This window comes from Gallus gallus, chromosome 1 (genome assembly GCF_016699485.2).
Source record: "Gallus gallus isolate bGalGal1 chromosome 1, bGalGal1.mat.broiler.GRCg7b, whole genome shotgun sequence".
NCBI classification, from domain to species: domain Eukaryota; kingdom Metazoa; phylum Chordata; class Aves; order Galliformes; family Phasianidae; genus Gallus; species Gallus gallus.
In genome coordinates this window covers 118032039-118057233 of record NC_052532.1, presented here as the reverse complement: position 1 = coordinate 118057233, position 25195 = coordinate 118032039, and the positions used below count along the sequence as shown (strand labels likewise).

General features: G+C 36.0%; 1 protein-coding gene across 3 annotated transcripts in view; it reads left to right on the top strand.

Moving 5' to 3' along the window:
- POLA1 (DNA polymerase alpha 1, catalytic subunit) overlaps positions 1 to 25195 on the top strand; it is a 191627-nt gene that overhangs the window by 89161 nt on the left and 77271 nt on the right. For 2 of the 3 annotated variants that reach the window (XM_015302675.4, XM_015302671.4), the window contains exon 34: positions 1579 to 1710. In XM_015302675.4, the coding sequence (XP_015158161.2) occupies positions 1579 to 1710 (132 nt within the window). Of the gene's footprint in view, positions 1 to 1578; positions 1711 to 2251; positions 3279 to 25195 lie in introns of those variants that run through there. The other variant, XM_040669778.2, reaches the window with a different exon arrangement.

Sequence of the window (25195 nt, the reverse complement as noted above, 5' to 3'; positions counted from 1 at the left end):
GCTAAAGGACTGTTGTTTATATCTTTGGAACAGAAATCTGCTGATAGGACGGTGTAGAAATATTTTTCCCAATTTTGCATTTCAACTAGGAGCAGTGTAGTCTAGAGAACGTGTGAGATAAGCTGGCTTCATTAATCTGTTTGCCCACATTCGTGAATGATTGTTAACTGTAACTTTTTAAGGCATCCTTATCTTAACACCTGAGTAACTTCCAGTTCCCTACTTAATGAAACTTTCATGTAGCTATGGCAATTTCTTATCCTAAATCATATTAATTGGAACAAAGTGGTTTTGAAATTTCTGTTTATCTTTTTGCATCCCACTTCCTTTCTTCACAGTAAGGCTTTTCTGTGTTATCTTTCCTTCTGTCTTTGTATATTGAACATAAAAAGTCATGGGGGTGCATTCTTGTTGAGAAGTTCTGCCAAAAAATGTATCTGGGACCTTGGATCACAACTTGAAATAGGGCCAAGTATTTAACTCTCCAGCAATGTTATGCATGTATTAGTCATTGGCAAATTAGCGAGCCTCAGAGTAGTGAAAACCTTGAAACTGAAAGCAAATAAATCTTTTATCTAAATTAAAAGTAATTATTTTAAGTTAATTTGGACAAACAGCAGATGTTTTGCATTTTTTTGAATCAAAATAAAGCAGTCTTTGGAAGCAAGTAAGACGAAAAGGCACACAAATCGAGAGATGCTATGTAAATCCTTGACTTTTGTTCGTTACAGCTGTAAATAAAACAGTTAATTGCACATAGGCTTGACAACTTGCAGATGGGCTAGCTGGAGAGATGGAGAGAAGTGGATGTCAAACTCTTTACACACACACACACACACACACACACACACACACATATATATATATATACACTCACACACACACATATATCCATAAACATGTATTTTGTGTTGTGGGTGGGAGTTTAGAAAAGATGGTTCAGAAGAGCACAAGTGTTAAGTTTTAAATGGAAAGAAAACTTTTTACAAAGTGTTATAAATATCCAACCTAACAGGTTTTTGTTATTTCAGTGAGAATTTTACTGAATTTAATTTCAGTACTTCACATACTGCTTTTAGGTTCTCAAATTTTAATGTTTGCCATTCAAAGATTTCAAAAGTAAATGAGATGCTGTAGAACTCTAGGAGCTGTTCTTTGCACTTGGGGAAGATACAAGATGATCTCCTTGTACTTTTGTAACAAGGTTTGTCTCTACAGCCCCATTGGTAATCTATAATTGGTATCTGTAAGGTGGATTTCAGTGTTCTGATCAGTAGGTTTAGGCAAAACTTCAGTCTCCCTGATAAAACATAGCTTGTTGAATGAATAATTTTGTAGCAGGTGAAGAAGCATCATCTCCAGAAGACCTTCCATTGAAAAGAGATTTGGGAAACTGTTTGTCCTATCAGACAAGTCTTTATATGGATGTGGCCAACTGTGGTGGGAAGAAAGAAAGCCTAGATAGTAGAGATCTAATTGAAAAAATAATATATGAAGCGTTATGTCTAAACTCCTGCAATAACTTCTGTTGCTATCATCTGCTGTCATTATATATATTTTTATACTTCTTTTTTTCAGGGGCGATTTATTGAGCCCAGCTTGCAAAGGTGCAGTAAAAGTGAATGTGAAGAGCCTCCTTTCAACCATGTGGTTCAAATGAACAACAAATTACTCTTGGATATTAGACGCTACCTAAAAAAATACTATAATGTGAGTATTCAGAAAATATTCTTCCATAAGCAATTAGTTGTCTAAGTGGTCTTGAATTTAGTGACTATCTCACTTTTTTTCAGTAAGGTATAAATTAGCGCAGTTGCAAAACCCAACTTTATGAAAAGGAAACTATCAATTAATGATTTTTAAAATATTAATTTAGGTTATTTTTCTCATTTCTGCCTCAAGTCAAAATAGTCAGGTGTGTATATGTATGTATATAACATTTAGTAACAGCGTTTGTCAGCATTACTACAGATGAAGTAGCTTGTTGCTTTCCTCATGGTTGGCATTGTGTGGCATTACTGAAAAAATTGTGCTGTAATATATGCATTTCCCATCTTTCCACTGACGAAAGAACTAACAGGTTAGGAAAATACACCTTGATTTTTAAATTATAAATATGTTTGGCATCTCTAATATGTTGGAAGGATTGTGTTTTGTGAATTATCAGCTTACCATTTTGGTGAAATTTTCATGGAATTCCTCATAACTTCTTTGATTATGTAATTGTCTAACATAGAACCTTTTTTCACAGCCCTCAGATCAGACATCATTTTTGGAAGAACTCCTAACCTTTGGACGCTCATAACCTTTGATATACTTAAAAATTATTTTTGAAATTTTGACCTGTAAATGAAAGGCCAGCCTAATTTGTGGTTTGTTTTCTTAGATATTACAAAATATTTTTTTCAGATGGCAGCTAAAATGCTGAGAATTAGCATAGTAGTTTTGTTTTAATTATGGTTTAATATTAAGCGTACATCACATGTGTTCTTTCTTTTTCTTCTATATTAGTTCCTATTGGAATTGTAAATAAATGTTTTCTGATATGCTTTCTGGAAATGTGATATATTCAGAAGGTATAAGCGTGTCTTTTGAAGATCTCTGCATCAAAAAGAGCTTTCTTAGACTATTTAAATTCAGACAGTATTTCTTAAGGTAGGATTGATTGTTCCTTCACATTGAAGTTAAAGGTAAATCATTTGGATGGGTAGAGTTATCCAAATGTGAAATCTTGCATTACTGTATTGCCAAGTCCATCTGGCTGCAGAACTTTCATTCACATGGTATTACTATAAATACAGCATTATAAAGTGTGTTTATATAATAGGTCAAGGTGGTATATTTAGACAGACTACTTTTATATAAACTTCTGCTTCTGATTAATTTTTTTAGGTTTTAGAATATGTGCATTTGATGTAATGTATGAACATTATGATAATACAAAAGCCAAATACTAGGGAATTCTTGGTATATAAAGTACTGGAAAACATGCATGATACATGCCATAGGAAACTTGATGTATAAAGGAAGACTTAAGGACATTTAAGGACAGGAAGAAATGTTTCAAAGAATTCTAAAGAATGAAAAATGCTGTAATATTTTACTCTGTTTTCTAGCTTTTGGTTTTGGTTTGGTTTTAAGGCCAAACTGTGAACCAAACTCTGAAATGTTTCAATATTGAACATTGTGATTTATTTATATTCTGTTAAAATCTGTTATGTATCTTACTACCTAGCATATATAGTAATGAAGTATCCTCCAAGAGGAATTTATTTGTGCTTGTAAATGAAGACTTTATAAACTTGATTATATTTTCAGTTCTGAGAACTTACTTTTAACCTAATAATTATTTGTTAGCTCTAATAATGTTTAATATTATTTTTTAAACTGTGGAATACATTCAGACTCCAGAAATGTGAGTTTATTTTATTGTTAAAGTAGTTTTGAAATTGCACAATGATTTTCATTAAAAAGAAGGGCTTTCCACTGAGCTGAGCAAGAAAACTTTTTGTCCCGTTAGCTCTTAGAAAAGCAGGTGCTCTGAGCTTTAGTATACTCCTTTCATCAAGTACTTGTAGTGACTGTGTAACAGCTGGAGTTGAAATTTGTCAAATGGATGTTTGCACTAATACATATAATCCTATAAGCTATAAAGACACACTCAGAAGTAGTATGGCAAAGTACCATCTGAACAAAACATTTGACACAACTTTGAGACACTTAAGTCTCCTCTTGTAGCTGTTGTACCTAAGAGGCTCAGAAGTGTCAGTTTAAATAGACAAATATATTGATTAACTTTGTCACTCCATTTATTTCAGTATATTTTTTTTAGATAATACTTTTCTTTATATGTTGGTCAAATGACACACAATACAAAAACAGAAATTTCATAAATAATATTTTTTTAACTCTTAAAATAATGAGCTACTTTTTATGAAGCTGCTCTTAGCAGGAGTCTTTTGGCCCTATCCACAGCTTGTAGAACTGAATAAGCTTACTTTTTTTCAGTGGGCTCTGAATGAGATTTTTTTTTTTTCAGGGTTTAGAATCACTGCATGTTGTTTCCCTGTCTATTGAAATGCTTCCATATGTAGCTGTATAAACTTAGAAGGGGAATGCCATAATATGTAAAAGTGCGAAACCCACTTGGTCTTTTTGGTAGGGGGAGTTGATAAATAAGCAAATATACTGATGATGTACGTACTTCCTTTAAAACAATGCAAGTGTAAGTTTGTATTTTGTATGCTTATATATAATTTTGTATGCTTGCTACAATACCATTGCTTTTGTAAATTATTTATCTTTATGTAATTTCTTTTCTTCGGCCCTTTTTCCCAATTGAACATTTAAATCATTTATTTGTGTTGTAAAACATAGGCACCATCGCTTCAGTAGTTTTGGCCTTCTTAATAGTATTAACAGTATCATTTTTGAGAATCCTACTCCTAATCGTAAATATCTCTAAAAATGACATGCAAATATTTCTTTTCAGAAATGCATTATTCTTTGAAAGATTGATTCTGTTGTGTGGTGTGTGATTTTTTTTCTCTCTCTCTTTTTTTTTTTTTTTACCCTGCTTCAGAAGAGCAAATAGATGAAAAGAGAGAGAAACGCTAGCTAATCTAAATTGGGAAATGAAGAGGGCTTTTTTAAGCATGAAAATTTCATCATCTTGTCAGCTGGCAGAATGCCTGCTGTGTGGATTCACAAAGGCTAAGAATTACACTTTCATGAAATTTTCCTCACTAACTGCCCTGGTTAATTTGAAAGATAACCCACTGTTCTAATTCATTCCTCAATTGGGCGGTGCAGATTTTATCTTTGATCTGACAAAGCATTTGTGTTAATCGTTTTGGCCCTCTACTAGACACTCTTGGGATTGTGCTTTTACAATAAATGTGTCTGTGATAGCTCTTTAGTCTATTATACTTACAATAGATCCATAGAACTGGTAATTAATTCTGTACTGCTTTGGAAATGGGGAAGAATAGGTGTAGCTCTGTCAAGTGCTGCTGGGAAGTTTGTTTAGCTAGTTCATTTTTGAAGTGTTACCCTCAGCCATCAGTGAAACATCCATGCTAGAGAATGGCTGAAGGCTGAAATATGCAAGCATAAATGGAAAAAGTGACCGGTTGCTATGCTGGAGAGTTTCATATAATTTATAGTAAGAGGATCTAATTATGACGCAAACTGTTTGATGTTTCCCACTGGAAATACTCATATTTATTTTGAGTATTCGGTAAATAAACACCAACTCTTAGATCCTCTTTTAAAAAATCTCTGTAAAAATCAGAGTTCGTATCCATAAAAATGAATCCCTTGTCTTGTTTAGCCATTAGTTTTGCTGACTGAAAGGAACTGAATAAAAAGTCTGTATTGTATATAACATCTGAGTGATATCAGAATCACAGCTGAACTGGATGGACTCTCAAGCTGCAGTCCTTGAATCACAAGGTTTTTGTAAACTTGCTTCTAGGTTAGACATGCATGGTATTAGTAGTAGTATAGGCAAAAGCCTGTTTTTATATAGATTTTTTTTTTAATATTCTCTAGTTAAAGCATATGGCATCTTTAGATTTTTTCATGTTGTCAGAATGCAAACTTAAAAGGGTTATGGTTTTGTTTTGTTGGTTGGTTTATGGGGTTTTTTTGTTTTTTGGGGTTTTTTTTTTGTTTGTTTGTTTTGTTTGTTTGTTTTTTAACATTGAGAAAATCTTGGCCCTGCTTTTATTACACTGCCTTTATTTTAGTCTTTCTAGTGGACCACTCTAACCCACAGGCAGAAGTGAGTTTGAAGGCTATTGAACACTGCTAAATAACTTTATACTGTTCAGCTGCGAAAATGCAGTGCTCAATAGCCCTCAAAATTTCTCATTTCTTACCTGTGGTGGGGTAGTCTACTGCTTGCACATTAGGTCGCAGCATAAAAGCATGTTAGTACACTTGTTCAAGGTCTTTGAATTATTATTTTATGTATGTATACATATATTCCTTGTTTTGATTATCGTATATATATGTTCTTGGGTTTTGCGTTAGTACTTTATGCACTTAAAAAGTAAAAGATTTATAAACAAGATAATATTATAAGAGGCAGTAGCCTTCATACAGGGTTTGGGGGTAGCGTGGCATATTCGCTTAAGAGAACAAAAATGACAGGGCTCATTGTGAACCTGGAGTCTCCCACACTGCAATCATGTGTATTGCCAACAACCCACAGGTGTACACCACATGAACAGGTGAAAATATGATTGTAGATGGTGGTGATGACTTTTGTAATCATGCTTTCGGAACAGTTATGTATTGAAAGCCCTTTTTGTTTGGTGGGTGGGTTAGGGTAAGAAGCTTCTTTGGATTGAAGGAAAGGTCTTCAGTAGTGGCAGTAGTACAGTATTTTAAATGTTGTTGTGCTGATAATACTAGGAGAATATGGACGTGTAATAAAGAGTGTGTAGAGCCAGAAAACAGAAGGAATCATTACACCAATTGATGTGACAGACACAATCAGATAGCTAAAAGCTGCTGTCCAATTATCTTCAATGATTATTTTGGGAGTTCTTCCTGTTTGTGTATAAATGGATATCTGAGTCTCTTCCAAGCTTGAAATTGTATCACTGTCATTTTAGTTTATATATACAGAAACGGAGACATTTATTTTTAGTATTGAAGGCTTCCAAGTCAAGACAAAATGGAAAGCAATTGGAGTGAGCGATGAAAGATGAATGTGATTCCATGCACAACTTACTGGGAACTCAAGAGAGGGAAGGGAAGCTGGCACCAAGAATTCTCAAGATGTTTTCCTCCCCTCCACAGTAGTATTTTCTGATTCACTCCTTGAATGAGGTTGACAAATGGGTTGTACTTAAAATCATGTTTTGGTTAACCAGGAGGAAATTAGAAGCATCTTGATTATTGAACAACACAGCCAGTATTCTGCTACGTGAAAGCATTGTATCTGTCTTTACTGGCATAATTTATACTTAACTGAATAATGGAAGATAGCCCTTTGGTCACTGTGTATGGTGCATTTTGGGGATGAGTAAGCAGTTATTTATCACAGCACTCATGGTATCTATTAACTGAGATTGATTCGCTATTACTGCAACTTCTGCCCTGTAAAGGAATTGTTTGTTTTAGACTTACAGCATCAATATGATTTTTAGTGGAGTGTTTCAAAGTAATGATCGATATGCCTTTACAAAAGGTTTAACTCTCTTCATTGGATTTTACTAGCCATGACGGACATGCATCCATCTCCCTGATGGTTGAGTGAAATTGAGTGTGACTCTGTGAACTCAGAATTTCAGCCACTGAGAATGGGTGAAATCTGCAAAGGAATAGTGACTGTTTCCTGATGCTTATTTCTAGTGCTTAGTCCACAGTCAGGTCCCTTGCCAGAGAAGACTCTTAATGACAGTAGATACATCTCTGCTAACTGGAGAAAATGCTTCCCAGGTTAGCCATAGAATGGAACAGGTTCTAAGAAATGCAGATTGCTTCAATAGAATAAAATCAACTTTGTAATTTCCTCTGTAGGTAGAACACAGGAATGTAAGGGCTTATTATCACAATAATTTATCTGCTTAGGCTTATGAATGGCAGTAATGTGAAGATCGTGTTACAGGAAATGTGCCCACAGGTAAATATGGTCATGGTTGTGATTGCCACCAAGTGTGTAATGTTTACCTAGGTGATTGAATCACTTCTCTAATAACAAGATGTTGCTGTCTTCAAAGGATTATAGAAAGCACTTTGAAGGTACTCTGTTGGAACTGATCTGTTGCCACAGTAGAAACAGCGATGAATTTTGGTAGCACTTGGAAAGCATGTTTTGCTGTAATACAGTTATGGTTGCAGCTCTGTCTTACCTAGCTTTAAACTGAGTATAAACTAACGTAGTGCTGGTGTCCCAACTGCAGTACTTGTTATGAGATTCTGTAGTCCAGAATGTAAAAGTTTGTGTGAATCTCTGCAGCCTGTAGGTAGATCTGCCACAACTACGTTACATTAAGGGCCTGAGCAAGCTACTTTGCAAATGAGAGTGAGCAAGTATGCCCTTTGTTGAACACCTTGGAATGACAGAAGTGTTAGAATGCTACGTGACATTGTAGGTTTTGCTTATTCTGAGACTACTTTAATAACAAATCGTATATTGCAAGAGGATTCATGATGAATCACTGGTCTTGAAAAGATCAATGCTAATCTTTCTCTTTTCTATGGTAGTTTCAGAGATAGCCGTTTTCAATCTGTTTAGATTGCTGTTACTTTTAATTTTAAATCCAAATGCAGCTTTGGATGGAGAAGCATTCTTACTGTTTCTAATTAGAGACATCAGAGGAAGCAGAAGCTCATCTCAACTAAGGCTTAAAGTAATATTTAAAACCATCAGTTCTTATGTGATTTTGATACAGTTCATGCATTATACTAACTTGGGGCAATAAATATCAACTAATAAATTAAGCCTGCATTATTATACATGAAATTTTAATACAAACGAACTTGTTATAACCAGTTTGCTAGAATATGACACAGAATTGTCTCTTGATATTGAATACTTGATGCTGGTTGGTATACGTACAATAGTAATTATAGAAATGTTAGTTTAACTAACTGTTATAATTTCTGTTGACCCTCTACTGTCAGATGAGCCAATGATTACACTGTTCAAGCACGTTGCATACTTCCAGAGAGCCAAAGTTAAAATCAGAAGTTAAATAGACCACAGTTTCACTGAACGTAGTTCTTTTCACAAGAATAGGTTTGTTTGACGTTTCTGACCTAAAAATGTTGTGATAATCAAAAATGTGTTCTTAGGAGTTGCTTAGGAGTCACTTAGGAGTTATATAGAAATCTATAGTCAAACAAGAATTTTAGAAAACGAAACATCTTGCTTTAGGCGTTTTGTTTAAAAACTACAGTGGATCCATCCGTGGTAACTCAGTTGGGTGACACATAAAAATATGGAATGTTTTATAATAATTGTATGAAAAACTAAGTCACCTGTCCTAAAGTTTCTTAGTCTTTACTGGGAACCAACCTTCAATTTTAAAAGAAAGCTTAAATTATTATTATTTTTTATTAATATTATTATTATATAACTATTTTATATCCTTTCTTTGGTAAACGTTTTTGTTTGTTGCTGTCTTTCATAGTCCAAATTCCTGTAAATTATTGAATAACAATGTCATCGGGGATAGGAGGTGGCAAAGAGCACATACACCAGAAGTTTCAACTATGTTTTCTTCAGCATACTTTGCTTTGGCATTGTGGGGATGGGTCTTATAGATGCGTGTTTCCCCACTCTTAGCTGTTAAAAGAGTTATTTGAATTTTTTGGTTTAGAGTTGTTAAAAGTGCCAGAAAATATTTCTGTTATCTTTTAGTCACTGCTCTACTTCTTAGTGAAATATTTTTTAAAGAATTAAACAAGTTGTTCCTCAACAGAAATGATTCCCATATTTGATATCTCATGATAAAAAGGCTGTGGTACAAAACTTTGATCTACTTGTAGTTTCCTCTGTATAGGTCTTTGTGTTGTTGAAGCTCAGCAGTCAGGTTGGCTATGTATTTGTTCTGATCATTTTCATTAAATGGCATCTGCTGATGGACTTTACCACTAATTTCTTACTGAGTTATAAACATGAGTTACTCTATTTTTATTCATAGGAGCATGCTTTTGTACTATCACCTTTTGTAAATTGAGCCTGAACAATAGTCAACTTTGCCTGTGCTTTAGTGCCTTGTGTTCTGTGATGGCACACTGCTTTAAATGCCCTTTTATTGCTAAAGATGAACATCCCTTCCCTATTTCCTTGCCATGCAGATTATTTTCTCTTCCATCTGTCCACAGCTGCAGCATTCCATAGCGGGGGAAAAAAAAGGCTCTGTAGTCCTGCTAAAACTGTTACAGCAGCTAAATGACAAAGGCTATTGTCTTGTTCATTTTCTTTCATTTGAAGAATTTCAGCTATCCAAGTATCTTCAGCCTACTGATTGTTAGGCTTTGAATCCTCAAATGTATGAAAGAAACATTTCTGAGGTCTTCCAAAGGTATAACAAATTTCTACATAGAATCGCAGAATGTTTTGGGTTGGAAGATGGTTTAATTCAACCTCCCCACCCCCGCCATGAACAGGGAAATCTTCCACTGGACCATAAAAAGTAAGTCTCTGCAGAAGTTAGCAAGTAACTGCTTTCCTTTTCTCCTGAACAAAATCATCTTTGCAGATGCCCTTACAAGAGAGGCATCAAAAATTCACATTGCTAACAGATCTCAAGATAGAAATAAATGTTTCTGCAGAAACAGAACTCATTCCATCCAAAAATAAAAGCCTTCAGATTCAGAGTTGTAGCAGATACTCTGAATGTCTTGGATCTTTATCTTTAACCCATATGACAGAATAAGTGAAAAGCTGATGTTTGAAGATGGTGGGTTTTTTGTTTGTTTGTTTGTTTGTTTTTAATGCTGGTCCAGAAAGGAGTACTTCTTTGTCTTGTCTTTTTCCTTTCTGTATTGGTGGCTACAGGTCAGATGTGCAAAACAAGGAAGGATGAGTTCCAAGTGGTTTTCTTTAATTAACCTGCCTGTTCAACAACGTAATCATCCCAGAGATTTATTTAATTGGTGTATATACTTTTGGTCTTTTTTTCCTTCATCACTTGTCCTGCTAGTCTTTGAAGATTATGGACATGCATGAGTTGAGAAAGATTTTGTAATAAGTAGCTTTCATTTCCCAATGAAAATATGGTCAGTATAGCAATATTCTTCCTTTTCCTGTATTTGATGGAAATTTCTTTACCGATGCCTTCAGTTTGGATGAACTTATTTCTGCTCTCTGCCAAGGATGTGAAAGATCGAACACTGTGCATGTCTTACAGTTGGTATATCTTAATTATTGTTTAAATTTTTACTGGATTTGGAAGAATTATCTGAAAGGACAAAATAGGAGGTGGAGTCAAGTGGAAGTACATCCTCATCAACTCTGCAGTCAGCCCCCATTCCTTTGAGTGCAAGGCAACCCAGCTGTGAGGATTGCTGGCCACACTCTCATCAGAGAGAGAGAGTGAGAGAGAAAATTAGCAAGACAAAATTCCTCTCTATCAATCCTACCCTTACACAAATTCAGACTTCTGAGCTCCCATACGTGAGAGTGTAACTTAATTTCCAAATTACATGATGAAAGCACATCTGTCCCAAAATTAATACCTCTTGAGAATATCATAATTGTATATACTGAAAATAATTAGTATCTGTAATTTGCAAGTCATAAATGTCTAATTTTTAGCGAAGTTGTTTGTTTCCATTTAAGATAAATTCTCAATTTAATATCCAAAGCAACATTCGACTGTACTACAGAGAAGCTAGAATTGTTTCAAAATGGAGAACCCCCTTACCCCCCAAAACACAAAGAAACAAAATGATGAATTCTGTTTCAGAATATTACTTTTTTTTTCCTGAAAACTATGTAATTCATATAATAATTACTTGATAATGCATTTTTTTTTTCTCATATTGAAGCAATTCTTGATGAAGGTCTTGCAATAGAACTAGCAGCTACTAAGGTACTTGTATTTATGACCCCTGTCAAGCACAGAAGCTGGATTTAGAATTTGAATTTGGTAGTATTTCTCTTTCTATATATGTGCCTTTTTGTGGATAAGTTTGTAGATATGAATAAAGTCAATAATATTAGTACAGCTATTAAGAAATACTAGAATGTCTTCCAGTGGTTCATGCAGTGTTGGAGATGCTTTTTCACACCATTCTTTATTATTTGCATGTGTTTTTATGCTTTTTTGAAAGGAAGCAATTAAGCAAATCCTCCCTCCTACTGCTTTCTATCTTTCTTTTTGCGACATGGGATCAGCATTTATACTCTCTTGTTCCTTTAATGGGGCATCTTTTTGGGGGCCACCTTGCTAGCTTTTTTTTTTTTTTTAACACAATCAATGAAACAATAACAGTGGAGTAGAATAAATTGTGATGTGGTTCTCGAGAGGGTTTCCTGGCTGATTAAACATAGAGTAGTTTTAATATCTGACACTCTGCTCCCTTCCCAACCCACCAAGTAAAAGAGACTAAAATGCCTCATAGATAATTCATAATTTAAAAATTCTATATGATCTAGTGAGCCAGGCAACTTAAGGGCTTAAAATTAATTAGAAAAGTAAACAAACAACAAAAAAAAGCCCTCCACAACTACATTATCTACCAAGGAATGGTCAAGAATGACTTCAAACTTCTACTGTTGCCATTTTCTGGTGAGTCCATTTGTGAAGGGCTTCATGAGGCCAGTGGCAAGATGCCACTCAGTAATCAGGTGTCTTACGGGAAAACTCTGTAACAAATACTTATTTGAGGAACATCAGAAACTGTAGTGAGAATAAGGAAACTGATGAGCAATTACAAGCTCTTTGTATAAAGAAGCATATTTAATTTCTATATAAATTAAACTGGTTCCTTTTTTTTTCTAGACACAGATCTCTATATAAGAAGATCCAGCTTCATAACCAAGACTAGTATCATAACCAAGGCTAGGGAGGTGCCAGTGTTACATCCACTGACTCCATCTTGTAATAGTTACAGGCAAGTTCTTTTTCTAGAAGGCATCTAGGCAGATTTTTTTCACTCCCTTCCTCCACTCATCTGAACTGCAAGCAACTCTTCAGTTAGAAAATTTTCAAATTATTTTTAGTCCTTTAGGGTCAAGCCACTGAACTGTCTGGAGGGCATCTAATAGGACAGAGCACTAGGCAAGTGCAACAGAATAAGCGAAAAGTTGATGTTTAAGGATGGGTTGTGATTTTCTTTTTTTTTATGCTGGTCCAGAAAGGAATATTACTTTGTCTTGTCTTTTTCCTTTCTGTATTGATGGCTACAGGTCAGATGTGCAAAACAAGGAAGGATGAGTTCCAAGTGGTTTTCTTTAATTAACCTGCCCATTCAACATCATCATCATCCCAGAGATTTATTTAATTGGTGTTTTTTTCTTGTGTTCTTTTTTTCCTTCATCACTTGTCTTGCTTGTCTCTTTGAAGATTATGGACATGCATGAGTTGAAGAGAAAGATATTGTAATAAGTAGCTTTCTTTTCCTAATGAAAATATGGTCAGTATAGCAATATTCTTCCTTTTCCCCTATTTGATGGAAATTTCTTTATTGATGCCTTCAGTTTGGATGAACTTATTTCTGCTGCACCTGGAATAATACACAACATTTGTCATCCATGGAGAGGATGTTTGTCACTGTTTTCTGCTTGTGTTTGTCAGATGAGAGCAAAACTGTCCCTGCCTGTGGGTTTCCTCATACGGCCTGGAAAGAGGTTAGCATTCTGGAGCGAGCAGAGAAAGTGCGGGAATTACAGTGGAGGAGAGGTGTTGTCCTGGTGCTATGTTGTTTCAGCTTCTCTTGGAGTTGTCTTAGTGGAAAAAAGTGCTGAACACAAGTGTATTGCATGAGAGAACTTGAAGAGGGACAGGATTTTTTCAACAGCAGGGATTTCTTTTTACTTTTTTCTTTTTTAGAAGATATAACTATGTTGGTTTTGACCCATTTGTTAACCGTTTGTAAAGAGATGAGGAAATACTGAATTTTTCACTTCTTTGGCAGGACAATGAAAGAATGAGAACACTGGAAGATACTTTTTGGTCTCATCTTGTTGCTTTAGTTTGAACTGCTAATGCCTTCAGATATGTCAGGAGAGCAGTTAAAACACGACTTAAGATTACTAAGACTCGAATAAAGATTTCCTAGTTTAGGAAAGAGGTTCTTTTAGTGTTCTTTTCTTCTTTTCTTAGTGCTTATAACAGCAGACATATAAATTGTCTAAAATTATGTGAGTGACTCACTACATTACAATTTATTTGGTCACAGAAGATTGAGTCCAGAGATGACTGTGTTCAGTTGATTGAAAAAAGTGCCTGCCACCAGAGGAGAAGCTATTGGACAATCTTTTAATGCTTTACGAAAACATTCCCTTCACTTTCATTACTTTGTTGATATTTCAGATACTTTATGATCTTAAAAAGTGGTGCCAAAATAGCAACAGCTGGGTTTTTTGGTTTTTTTTTTTTTTTTTTAAGGAGTGTGCTCCACTTTCTTGCAACTGCTCTATTATTTTGGTTAGACTTGTGGATCTGGAAGAATAAAAGCCTACTGTGATGTAAGGATTCACAAAAGGAAACTAAGCGATTCTTTCTGACGTATCAGCTATACAGCTTTCAGATCCCTTTGGATTACAGGAGTTGTTAAAAAGTATGTATGTATTATGCATTCAATTAGCACATTTAACTTGTGAGGTAAAAGTCCATTGGTTTCTTCAGAAGAGTCCTGTAAAACGTTTGATTAGTTGGAGAGGGCAACTGTATTCTACAGTGTTTAATGAAATCTAGTAATAGTGTTTCATTGTTATGAATAATGCTTATGAATATTTTAATTTTAAGCCTTTTATTCTGATAAGTAGTTGAAAGTATTCTGAAAGTAGTTGGATGATTTTTCCACCTGCTTGGCAAATTAGGAAGTTATTGGGAAGTGGTTAAGTGGGAGAAAATCCACAGACTGCCTAATTTCTACAGACTTCATTTCCCGTTGAGGAAGGGAAAGGGGGAAATATAAACACGTCTTCTTCAGTGAAGTTGTGATTAATACTAGGGTGTTAACTTTTATGGAGAGTGTTTCTTACTGAGGATTTTGTTCTGTTGCCTAAAGGGAAGTGTAGATACCAGTCCTTATTTTTTGTTTTCCTTCTCCCCCCCCCACACAACCCATTTTTAGTGCAAGGCTGTGTTAAAGCTATCAGAGTATAAAGGCTTTGCTGGTTCTTCAGAGAGCCTTGGGGCCATCCTCTGATACTTAATTACTTTTAAGTCTTTCACAAGAGAAAGATAAGAACATGCTTTCCTTGAACTTAGCAGTTCGGGCAATTTTCTGTAATCCAGTAAATACAAATTGTACCCTGATTATCCATCTATGTCTGTCAAGCAAATTTTAATGGATGAATGAATGAGTCAAATCCTATGCATGGAAATACACAAATGTGCAAAATATGAGTCTAATTACAAGGCTGCTAAATTTACACAAGGTCAGGTAAACAAGCCACTATGTAATGATTATTAATTGTTAATAATGCCTTTGAGAAAACACGTTTCTACTCTCAACACCTAATGTTTATGCCTTTTCAGTTTTATGAAAGAACCAAGTTGATCAGCTAGTAGGAAAAAAAAAAAAGACATCATCTCCCATTTTTCTCCTACCTCACCTGCTTACTAATTACTTGTGAGTAGTGGGAAGGATAACATGCATCCTCACTACCGTTTGGAAAAATAATGCATAACTGTTGAACATACTTTTAAAGTTTACAGTGAAAATATTATGAATAGATTTATTAACTGGTAACATTTTTCCTCTTCAGGTAATACTAGAAGCATACAAGCTCTACAGTCTGTTGTCCTATGTGATGATCAAGTCATTTCTTCTGTTTCTCTGTTACCCTTTGAAACTTCTTAATTTTTTTTAAATAGATCAATTTTGCACCTTTACTCTGTTGCCCTTACTTCCCTCCTTATTCCTTTATCTTTTAAACTTATCTGCATCTCTTCTCTTCTCTTTTTTGTTCCACTGTAAATGTTTGAGTTGTCATTGTCAGACAGAGGAATTTACAGGGAGAGAAAAAAGAATCGAAATGGAAAATGCTAGGTTCCATATTCCATTAAATTAAAATTGGCAAACACAGACTGACTTTCTTTGAGAGAGAGAGAGAGAGAGAGAGAGATATAATATAGAGTATATATAGAATATATATATATAATATAGAACATAATATGTATGTGTGTGTGTGTGTGTGTATATGTATATATATGTATTTCTTATACTCAGTTGTGAATTTGTATCAGCAAACAGATGGTTTGGACAGGAATGGTAAGGGAGATTGCAGGTAGAAGAACCAATCTGCAATGCAGTGTGTTTCATAGTTTTGCCTCAACTTTATCTGGTTTTCAAGTATGGTGCTTTTGCATTGAAAATTCTAATTCTCTTTGGCAGTACCACTTATTTTCTCTAGCACGGCTCAAATCATAAAAGAACACATTCTGAAAATGGAACAGATTTAAGCCTCATAAGGAAACAAATACTCATGTTTGCTTTAAATATCGAGGGAAAAAGAGACTGATCTTCTGTGCTTATTTGGTAGAGTATTGCAGCCAAGAAATATGGATTGATTTGGTGTAAATCCACGAACAAATGAGTTTGATTTAAGTAAGAAAAAGATTTGCCTAATATACTGTATGACATTATCTGGCTGCTTGTGATTCAAGGAACTCTGTTTAATACTTTTTTTTCAGTAGAATTTTCTGCAGGAGATGCAAGTTCCTAGGTAGTACCTGACTGTTTCAGCTAAAACAGGGAGTATTTTCAGCTGTGTGAAATGGGCAGGTCTTCTCTAGATACAGCTTCTGAATGGCGCTTAGTGGTAAGCAGATCCAAAGGTTATTCTATACCGTTTCAGATATTTCTGTTCTTCCCTGCTCACATTTTTGTAATCTTTTCAGCTTCACTGAAATTCTGTTTTGAATTGCAAAGAAAGGTAAACAAACCAACAAGTTTATCATCTGTATACTTCATTGTCTGCATTCCTAGGCTTTCTCTTTTCAACTTCTGTTTTCACTGACTCTTTTGCACTCCTGTTTTTTCTGTTTTACAATGATAATGGTGGCAAAACTAAACAGTGGGCATTGAAATTGATGCAGACTGTGTTTTTTATGCATGCACAAAGGCTACAGCTATTTATCAAAATCCTTTTCATCTCTTTGGCTTTCTCAATATTCAATAGTAGCATTTATTTCCTAGATCCTTAAAGAACTAGGATTTTTCCTAATGTTATGGATGGTTGTAATTAAATTGCTACTATATTAAACGTGTCAAATTCTGCTAAGCCTGAGCATATTTAATATAATCTTGTTTTCAACTAGTCAAAACTTACCTTTTTGATACACATATCTGCTTTTTACAACATGCTTTTGCTCCCGCTGAATGGAGGAGTATGCAGTAATGTTATATCACTGTATTCTGGTGTGTTTGTAACCAGTGGAAAAATTATTGTATCATACTTCTCTGTTATCTGCAGAGCTTTCTTTTTTCTTGTTGCTGTTCTTTGCATTGGTTTCTTTCATCCATTTTTAGTGATGTACCCAGGATTGTAGACAGCATTTCAAGCGAGGCCTCACTGCTGGCTTTGTACAGGGAAATGATTACTTTTTCAATTTTTTTCTGCTTCTTTCTTCTCATTCACTTTTCCTTTTGATTAGTGTATTATTTTAGCATAATTTTTGCCTTTCAGCTTCAGTCTCTCACTGTGAGCTAGCATTTATCATTCCCGCATCTCTCCTCCCTCCCTCTCTCTCTCTCCCTCCCTGATAGGGCCAACGTTATCCTAGCTGGTTTTTATATTTATTTTATTTTATAACTTTTAATTCATCTCTTACATTTTTGAATTTTCTCAGTTTCCCACTCTTGTGATAACTTCTCCAGTTTCTGTCTCACTATCGCCTAAATAGTTTCTCCTTTCGAAGTTCTTGGCTCGTAACAAAAAAAAACCTGGGTGGTAAGCAGCCTGACTAGCTCAGTAGAGCCTGAACTTTTCCATCTTCTAGCAAGAGGAACTCTCAATTCTTACATGAATTATTTGTCTTCTTGCCTACGTCAGTCTGGATTCTTGCTACCAATTTGAGTTTGTTTAGGTCATGTTGACCTGGTCTGAGATCGCAGAAGTTTTATTGTTTGGGGTTTTTGCAGATGTCTAATTCTTGCTTTCCTAATATTTCTCTTTCATAATGTGAGACTGATATTAGTAGGTAGACTCCATCTAGCTTAGTTTTGTTGCTTCCAATAAATTAATTCAATTATCAATTTTTTTGTTGGTTATTTGTAAGGTACCTTTGAACGTACCTGTATCCCAAAGGCCATTTGGTAATTCAGAATTATTTCTTATTTTTACAACTGTGATACTACAAAGAGAACATGACTACATAATGTAATCACTTGGACTAGGCCTGGGATCATTTTTCTTACTGGATTTTGGAGTTCTAGTGAATTTTTAACTTATTTTGGTAAAGTGAATATATAAGTTCTATTGTTTCTGATATTTTTGTTTCTATTTTATTTCCTTTCAACTTTTATGCATATTGATAAGTTCGGTCTGTTTTGCAAACAGTTACTAATGCTATAATACATTTTCCCATATCTCCCTTCTCAAATTTTTACCGTTATTGATTGAAGATTCAATTGAGAAATGTGTTTAGAACCCTGCTTTCTGTGGTAATCATAGAAGTCAGTGGGAAGACAAGAAAATTGTATTGAAAGAAATTGTGTGCGTGTGTGTTTTGTGTTTCAGCATAGATTATCTCTGCCAAAATAATAGCTGTCATTTTGTTCTTGTTATATTAGTGGCCTGTAGCTTACTACTACCCCTTTTGCCTTGCTTTTGTCCATTTGTCTATTTGTGAGTAGAAAAAAAATTTTGTGAAGGGCCATAATTTTGGGGCTTCATTATGCTAATAAAATCAATATTTTGTTATCTATTTAAATTAAATATTTCAAGACGGTGACCCCTCTCTACCCTAGTATCGAAGCTGCAGACCTTAACATTCAGTGACTTTGAAACTTGAGTTCTGTTTAGAATTTCATGTCATGCCTATCGCAGGAGAAAAAGATGGAAAATGTATATGCTGAGCCTATAGGACTTCCTGCAGTGCTTATTAATCCTTTATGGATCATTTGAAATGTTTCTAGTTTATTTAAGCTTTGCTGCCTGTATCAGATTGTTCCTGCAAAAAAAGGAAAAAGTGATCATGCTTTGAATTTTTAAAAATGATCTCACTTTCAAGCAAAAGCACTTTTATGCTCCATTAGAGTTGAATTTGCCAAACTCTTACATCGCATTAACACAAGCTTTACTGGATAGATAAACGTGTTCAGAGACTGACTAGAACTTTACCAAACTGCATATTAACATTTTGTCGTCTTTCTCAATTTTGGTCTTGAATATTTTCTACAAGCAAATCAAGTGAGCAAGACAAAATTATTTCATTAAGAAACTGTAGTGCAGTTCTGGTCTTATAAGTGGTCTAAAATCAAATCTATCAAATTTAATAGTTCAGTATAAGACTAGAGAGTCCAGTAGAACTAAGACTTGCGCCGTCTTCTATGAAGAAGTATTCAAAATTTATATATATGAATGGGTCTCTGCTTCTTGTATTTTGCTCCTGTTTTTAAAATAGTTGATAGAGTTGCAGAATAAATGCATTATGATTTCTAGCTTAAAAAGAAGCTCTGCATCCAAAGGCAGGAAAGGAAACTGGGTAAACTTAGGTTGGTGGCAGATGAAGGTCTAGTTCCCAAGTGGCATTCGCTGGGGCAGGAGCCACCTTGCCATTTAATTACTGCAGTCAGAAATAATGAGGCCAGCAGAAACTTGTTCTGGAAGTTGAAACATCTATGTTTTATATTTTCTGATATCCTTCCCTCTCAAAATATATTTTTGTTTGCTTAATTTGCAATTAATGTGTGTGGGTTGTTGTGTTGACTTTGTAAGTGCCACTCCTAGGGAACTTTTACATCATTCTTTGTCAATTAGATCAAGATCTGTATAATGCGGACTGTTGTTTTTAGTAATACAGACTTTGTAAACATCTGCTTTATAAAACATTTGCTATCTTTATTTTTCCACAGTATTTTAATATGCTGACTGCCCAGACTAATCCTTTTCAGGTATGAATTACGTGAAGTTTTTACCTTAGAAACAAGTAACTTCAGAGCAAAATAGAAACCTATTTGGTGTTAGCCTCCACAAGGTCTCGAGTAAGAATTTGCATAGTAGCTTATTTCTTCAGTTTCTGTTATTTCTTATGTTTTATAACATAGGAAAAAAGGTTGATGTCAATATGAATTAAAACATATTTTAGATATTTATGTGCTTTTACAAAGTGCTTATTACCATAGCAACTAAGGGAGTCTATTAATTTAGCATAATTTTTAAATGTTCCTTAAGTATACAAAATGTATTGCCTACATATTTAAGGCTAAGCAGAATATTTAAGACTCTGATCATTCTGACCAGTCTGATAGAACCATGGCCTTCCTGAGGAATATTGTTGGGAAGGTTCAACCTCTACTGCAGTACCACCAACATCCATCTCTGACGTCATGGGTTGACATAATAAAATAGGAGGTGTTACTTTCAGAGCAGCCCCCATGCCTTGAGTTAACGTACAGTGCTCTGAATGTTGGCGGAACTACTTCAGAAAGAAAAGTCTATTAATATAACCAAACTAGTACCCAGGTTTCAAATATGTATTCTGGGCAAAACAAAATATCAAGACTCCATATTACAGCTGAAGATGTTACAAGGGCTGCTCTGAAAATAATGCCTCCGAGAAGACCAATGGTATTCTGGTGTGCATTAGAAAGAGCATAGCCAGCATTTTGAGGGAGGTTATCTTTCCCCTCCATTCCATCCTGGTGAGGCCACATCTGCAGTACTGTGTGCAGTTCTGGGCTTCTGAGTTCAAGGAAGACAGGGAACTTCTGGAGAGAGTCCAGGGGAGAAGCACAAAGATGTTGAGCAGGTTGGAGCACCTCCTGTATGAGGAAAGGCTGAGAGACCTGCGGCTGTTCAGCCTGGAGAAGACTAAGAAGGGATCTTATCAATGATTATAAATATTTATAATATTTGTCAAGAAGATGGGGCCAGTGGTGCCCAGCAACAGGACAAAGGATAATGGGTATAAGCTGGAACACAGGAAGTTCCATCTGAAGATGAGGAAAATTTTACTTTCCTGTGCAACCTGCTATAGGGAACCTGTTTTAGCAGGGGATTGGGTTGGATGATCTGTACAGGTCCCTTCTAGCCCTTGAGAGGCTGTGTTCCTAGGTTCCTAGAGAATTCTTTCTGTCCTTCTTTCTGATGACGTGAACTGTAGCAGACACGCACCACTAAGTCCTCTTTTTTGGCCTGCTTTTCAGCTCTTACCCACAAGCTCTTTACTGGCTTGTGACTCACTCCAGAGAAAAGCACAACACATTTAGGGTGCTCCTTTACACTGATTGCAACTCCCTCTTCCTCCCATCCTTAGCCTGGTCTTCTTGGATGTCCTATACAGCACTCCATTATATGCCATTCACCTACCTACCACACCTCTTAGTCCGTGTGAAGCCATAGTTCTCTGTGCATGGATTTCTAATTCCTGCTTATTCCTTGTGCTGAGAATGTTTCTGCATGGCTCCTTATACTCTAACCGTCCAAGCTTTGGATGCCACCGCCTCCAAAACCTTATCTTGGTCACACTTATTAGGTTATCAGACCTGATGGAAACGATGCTCCTGTTTACTTCAGCAGATGGATCTTATCACTTCCCGCTTTGTTCCTGAGCAGAGAGAAAGGATCACTCAGCCCAGCATGATGGCAACACTTCTTCATGCAGTCCTGGATAACACTGAGCTTCTCTTCTGTGCAAGAATTCATGTTTAGCTTGGTGTCTGCTGGGAGTTCTGGGTTCTCTTCTGATCACCACCTTTTAGGCTTGGTCACTGAGCTGGTTTTCAACCCACAATATTTTTCCAGCTGGTGGCTCATATTGCTCCTTTTTTCTTTAGCTGCATCTTGTGTTACCTACTCTTTTTCTCCATACAATTCTTCTTGTACATTCTGAACAAGTCACCTTTTATCCATCTTTTTTGATAAGAGATTGTAAACCTAAAATCTGTTGCCATTGTACGTTTTTTCAACATCTTGAAATTTTGTTTATGGCTTTTCACTGTACCAGTTATCTTTCAGCTTCTTTTAACTCTTATCACCAGAACTGTGTGATCTGGTATAATTCTCACCAATATCTTTGAAGAAAATCACCTCAATACTCGCACACAGATCTTTGGTATTGAATCCTTATATCTTATGTATGCCTTTAGAGCTTACGCTGAATTACTTAGCTACCGTGTGACTCTTTTTCAGCTGATAATTTCAGGGATACACTATTCCCATTCTATAGGTGTGAACTGTAGTTGCCATTCCCTGTGTGTAGGTTTTTTCTTTGGCTGTTCTAAAATGTATTCTGTTTTGAATGAGTATAGTTTACCAAACCAGTTTCCTGATGCTTATTGTTATTTACTGTTCTGCTTTTGTCCTCCTTAGAATTTATCTGAATTGATTTATCTCTTCTGCTAATCACTGATGTAAATGTTGAAGAGTAGGACTGTAACCTTTTCTTTGTGGTATATCACCAGCATCCCTCTCCATCTCATATTGACAAATGCTTATTTGATTGTCATCACTTTGTCTCTCATGGACAATGGATTTTTTGAGATGCTTCAACTTTGCACCTCTTAATCCATTTCACGTGTATCTATTAACACTAGTAATTCTATTGCAGTGTCCTTTGGAAGTAAATCAAACACCATTTAAGAGATGATAAATTATAGTACATCTGCATTTCTGAACCAAACTTGTAATCTTACCTAAAAGTGAACTTCATGTTTAGTTTATATTGTTCTATGTGAAATTATATTGGCTGATGTTAATTACATTGCTGTCTTTAACTGCTTGATCACTTAAGGTCCCTATCGGTATTTCTGTTGTTTTTCCTTCAGTTAATGTTAGACTGATGCATACAAATTGGTCTATAGATCCATCCTGGTTAGCTTGTTTAAATATTAAGTGAAAAATTAGCATTTTTATAGGTAGGTGGAGTCTCGGTCTTCTGAGGTTATGTCAGGTGAAATTTGGCAAGTAACAGAGAATTTTAGCTCTGTAAATACTTTAAGTGCAAGTATTAGTTTTTATGAATATTCTGAGTTTTAAAGGACTATAAAGTATTTTATTGCTAACAAACCCAAATATAATTCTTGATTTGCTGTCAGACTGTTACTGCCCTCTTCCAAAATGCAGAAAAAAAGATATAATGTGTTGGCACTGCTGTCTTACCCAAATAAAATAAAATAAGGTCACAATAGCAGTTGATAAGTAGTCAGTCTTTTCTCCCAGTCATTTTTTTTTCCTTACTTCTCGAAGTGAAATTCAGAGTTTGTTTCAGACACGCAATTTCTTACACAAGTATTCTCTTTAGATTTTTGAAAAATACTAGCCCTAGAGGCAATATTTATGTCTACCACAAACGCAAAGCAGTGACACCATAGCAGCATAGCAGCACAGATTTTCTGTCAGACTGTAGGCTCTCCGGTAACCTTTTAAAAGAAAAGCAAACAAACAAATGAAAAAAAAGATCATACTTTGGTTTTGCTCTGTTTGTCCTTCCTGAATGAGATTCACTAATCAACTTTTAGTGAAAGTTACATGAGCTACATTGGAATGAGCTACATTGGTGCAAGTGTTATTTGATTGTTTTTTTTTTTTTTCCAAGTTTTAAAACATTGCCACATTTTAGATGTCTGGCTTGCCATTTTGGTTGTCAAAATCCCTGTAAAGCTGAATTCTAGGTGAAAACTTAAGCTTAGATCGATGAGTGTTTTCTTCAAGATTCAGGAAAAAATGGCTTGGGTTTTTTGTTTTTGTTTGTTTTTATCTTAAACTAATTCATGACAGCTTTTCTGAGATGTTGTTGTTCCTTCGTGGCGTCACTCAAAGGGTCCTGGTGGACACCAAGCTGAACATGAGTTAGCAGTGTGCTCTTGCTGCTAAGAAGGCTAATGGTATTCTTGGCTGCATTAGGCAAAGTATTGCCAGCAGGGCAGGAGAGGTATGATCCTTCCTCCCTACTCAGCATTGGTGAGGACCCATCTGGAGTACTGGGTCCAGTTCTCTGGGGCTCCTCAGTACAAGTTAGACAGTGCAATGAAGGTCCACCGAGACTGAGTGGGCTGGGGCTGTTGAGCCTGAAGAAGAGAGGGCTCAGGGAGATCTTATCAATAAGTTCCTGAAGAGAGGGTGTAAAGAAGATGGAGCCAGGCTCCTTCCAGTAGTGCCCAGTGCCAGGACCAGAAGCAATAGGCAGAAACTGGAACGCAGGAGGTTCCCTCTGAGCACCAGGTAACACTTCTGTGCTGTGCTGTTGCTTGAGCGCTGGCACAGGCTGCCCAGAGGCTGTGGGGTCTCTTCCTTGGAGATCTCCAAAAGCTTCCTGGACATGGGCCTGTCACCCTGCTGTGGGTATCCCTCCTGGGGCAGTTGGGCCAGGTGGCCTCAAGAGGTCCATTCCCACCTCAGCCATTCTGTGCTGAAAATGAGGCAGATCAGCCTAGATTCTTGAGTGCTTTCTGATATTCACAGCAAGTAGCAGCAGTGCTGACCTGAAAAACATAATTATTGGTAACAAATGGTTTAAACTATCCTTCAAAATTCTGTCTCCCTCTGGCCTCTCTTGACGCAATCTCTGGTCAGCACCTGAGCAGTGTGACATTTAAGGATATTTACCCTCAAAATGTGCTTACTGATTACATGAAGATTGGTATGGCATCGGGTGCAAGACGCTATTGAAGAAGTCAGTCATTCCTGAAGAAGTGAATATGCAGTCTGACTGTAGTGCGAAAGGCAAATGAAGTCTAGGATGAGGGAAGATAGAACAAGAGCTGTCTTTTCAAAAAGAATAGGCCAGACTAAGAGAGAGTTTGACAGAAAACCTGTAAGGGCTGCAGGAAGGATTTGAGGGAACGTGCTGAAAGTACAAGGGCGGCTCCAAAAACACCACCACCTACTTTATCATGATGGCCTATGAAATCAGAGGCAGATGTTGGTGGTATGGCAGTAGAAGTTGAACCTAACCGCCAGTATTCCATTACATGTTGTTGCCGCATGACAGATGGCAGCAGAGGGGCACTCTGACAAAATGGCATCTGACATGGAAGTGTGGATGAAGCAGAGGTGTGGAAGTGAATTCCTCCATGCAATGAAAGTGGCAGCCGCTGACATTCATAGTCAGACAGCAACAGTGGGTCACCTCTGCTGTGCAGATTTTTATGAGCGTGGCATGCAGACTCTTGGTTATCACTGGCAAAAATGCATAGCTTATGGTAGTGAGTGTTGAAAAATAGTGTTTTGTAGCTGAGGATTTACTCTATCAAATAGTGTTACTGTGTTCTTTATTTCTGTTGTAGTTTCCATGGAGATAAATGGGAGGCATTACTTCTCCAGTGGCCTACATAGTTTTAAAAATGATTGGATAGCTGAAGGGAGGCTAAAGAAGAAGCTTAATGATCT